This window comes from Wolffia australiana, chromosome 9 (genome assembly GCF_029677425.1).
Source record: "Wolffia australiana isolate 7733 chromosome 9, ASM2967742v1".
Lineage (NCBI taxonomy): Eukaryota > Viridiplantae > Streptophyta > Magnoliopsida > Alismatales > Araceae > Wolffia > Wolffia australiana.
The window spans coordinates 15,048,634-15,051,245 of NC_135843.1; the positions used below are offsets into that span (position 1 = coordinate 15,048,634).

The 2,612-nt window shown below is 38.5% G+C and overlaps 1 protein-coding gene across 2 annotated transcripts in view; it reads right to left on the reverse strand.

Annotated features, from left to right (window-relative positions):
- The window catches only part of LOC144707363 (putative galacturonosyltransferase 12), an 8,866-nt gene extending 6,254 nt beyond the window's left edge, over positions 1-2,612 (reverse strand). For both annotated transcript variants that reach the window (XM_078580468.1, XM_078580469.1), the window contains exons 1-2: positions 2,282-2,612; positions 1,802-1,988 (exon numbers count right to left, since the gene is read on the reverse strand). In XM_078580468.1, coding sequence (XP_078436594.1) covers positions 1,802-1,988; positions 2,282-2,284 — 190 coding nt within the window. In that variant the 5' untranslated portion in view covers positions 2,285-2,612. The remainder of the gene's footprint in view (positions 1-1,801; positions 1,989-2,281) is intronic.

Genomic DNA, 2,612 nt, shown 5'->3' on the forward strand with positions numbered 1-2,612 from the left:
TCTATGTCTCTCTATCTCTCTCTATCTCTCTCTATCTCTCTATCTCTCTCTATCTCTCTATGTCTCTCTATGTCTCTCTATCTCTCTCTATCTCTCTCTATCTCTCTCTATCTCTCTATCTCTCTCTATCTCTCTATGTCTCTCTATGTCTCTCTATCTCTCTCTATCTCTCTATGTCTCTCTATGTCTCTCTATCTCTCTCTATCTCTCTATCTCTCTCTATCTCTCTATCTCTCTCTATCTCTCTCTATCTCTCTCTCTCTCTCTCTCTCTCTCTATCTCTCTCTATCTCTCTCTCTCTCTCTCTCTCTATCTCTCTATCTCTCTCTATCTCTCTCTATCTCTCTATCTCTCTCTATCTCTCTATGTCTCTCTATGTCTCTCTATCTCTCTCTATCTCTCTCTTTCTCTCTCTATCTCTATCTCTCTCTATCTCTCTATCTCTCTATTTCTCTCTATCTCTCTCTATCTCTCTCTATCCGTCTCTATCTCTCTCTATCTCTCTATCTCTCTATTTCTCTCTATCTCTCTCTATCTCTCTCTATCCGTCTCTATCTCTCTCTATCTCTCTATCTCTCTATCTCTCTATCTCTCTCTCTCTATCTATCTCTGTCTCTCTCTATCTATCTATCTATCTCTATCTGTTTATCTATCTCTCTATCTCTCTCTCTATCTATCTATCTCTGTCTCTCTCTATCTATCTATCTATCTCTATCTGTTTATCTATCTCTCTATCTCTCTCTCTATCTATCTATCTCTGTCTCTCTCTATCTATCTATCTCTATCTGTTTATCTATCTCTCTATCTCTCTCTGTCTATTTATCTATCTCTCTATCTCTCTCTATCTATTTATCTATCTCTCTATCTCTCTCTATCTATTTATCTATCTCTCTATCTCTCTATCTCTCTCTATCTATTTATCTATCTCTCTATCTCTCTCTATCTATTTATCTATCTCTCTAACTCTCTCTATCTATTTATCTATCTCTCTCTCTATCTATATAGAGAGATATATATTTATATGTGTATCTATCTATCTATCTATCTATTTCTCTCGCTCTCTCTCTCTCTCTATATATCTATGTATCTTTCTATCCGTCGGTCTCAATCTATATATCTGTCGGTCTCTGTCTTTCTCTATATACATCTATTTATCTATCTCTGCTTGTAACCATCAATCTCTACTTCTATCTCGCTCTCAGCTTCTCCATGTATCGTTCTCTATCTCCATTTATCTACCTATAAATCTATCTCCATTTCTCTATATCTCTATCGATATACCTATCTATCGATACATCTCTCGCTTTCTCTCTCTATATACCTATCTATCGATCTATCTATCTGTATATTTCTCATTCTCTATCTCATCCATCTCTATCAACATTTCTCTCTCTATCTCTCTTGTCCTATCTATATATCTTTCTCTATCCATTTCTCTCTCCCTCTCTTCTCACTCTCTCTCTATCTCGTTCTCAGTTAATAAATATATCAGTGGAAACAGAATACGACTGCCCACCAACGTAGAGAGAGAACCTTGCAAAGTAGGTTTTGCTTTCTTGTTTTGATACCCTGGACGTACAGAGAGGAATATGTAGGTCACTGACGTCTACAGGTCTAAAACTGGAGAGTTACTTCACGTTCGCCCGGGCGTCGACCTCAAAATTTACTATTTATTTTCGATTTGACCCCTCAACAACGTAGACAAACGCCAAAAGTTTTCGTTGGCGATTGAGAGAGAGAAGCAGAAAGATAGAGAAATCGATAGAGAAAGACAGAGAAGGTAAAGGTTTAAGAGTCAAACCTGAGAAGGAACAGCCGCCTTCTTCGTCCACGGTTTCTGAGGAAATGATGAGGAAAGTGTAGCCGACCAAGAACAGGAGCAGAAGAAGGAAGAAAGAGAATTTCTTGAAGTACTTCATCTCCATTAATTCTCTAACTCTCCGTCGAGGAATCCCCGTCTTTTGGCTCTTTTGATCCTTCCCCTCTCTCTAGAGCAATCCAAGATGAAGAGCAGCGTGAGAAAAATCCAGAAAAAATATATAACGATACGTGAAGAGAAATAACAAGACAGAGGAATGAAGAAAACGGAGATGTTGACCGTTTCTTCTCTAGAGAGAGATACTAGCAGATGAAAGGAAATGATGGGGAGTTCATCGTAGCATTTCTTCTCTCTCTAGAGAAGAGGAATGGCGAGATACAAATATATAGAGAGAAGAGGTGAAGAGAAGGTTTGATAAATGGCTAGAGAGAGAAATGAGAGAATGAGTTGAGTTAAAACTACCATAGATTGATGATCGGCACGGCTGTCTAACTTGGAAATTCTTTCTTCAGTCGGTTCGATAATCCTCCTCTGGTTCAGGATCTTTTTTTCTTCTGCGCTGTCTTGAGCTTCGAGTCTGACAGGGAACTAGACGGAAAGACAGATAGACAGATAGATAGACAAAAGAAAGACTCAAATATAAAGAGGTTAGATAGGAGGGAAGGGAGCCGTTTCTACAATTCTTTGTTTGGGAAGAGAGTAAGAGAGATAGAGAGATATATATATATATAGAGAGAGAGAGAGAGAGATAGAGAGGGAGAGAGAAGGGTGTCTTCTGATCGATTCTAGGCGT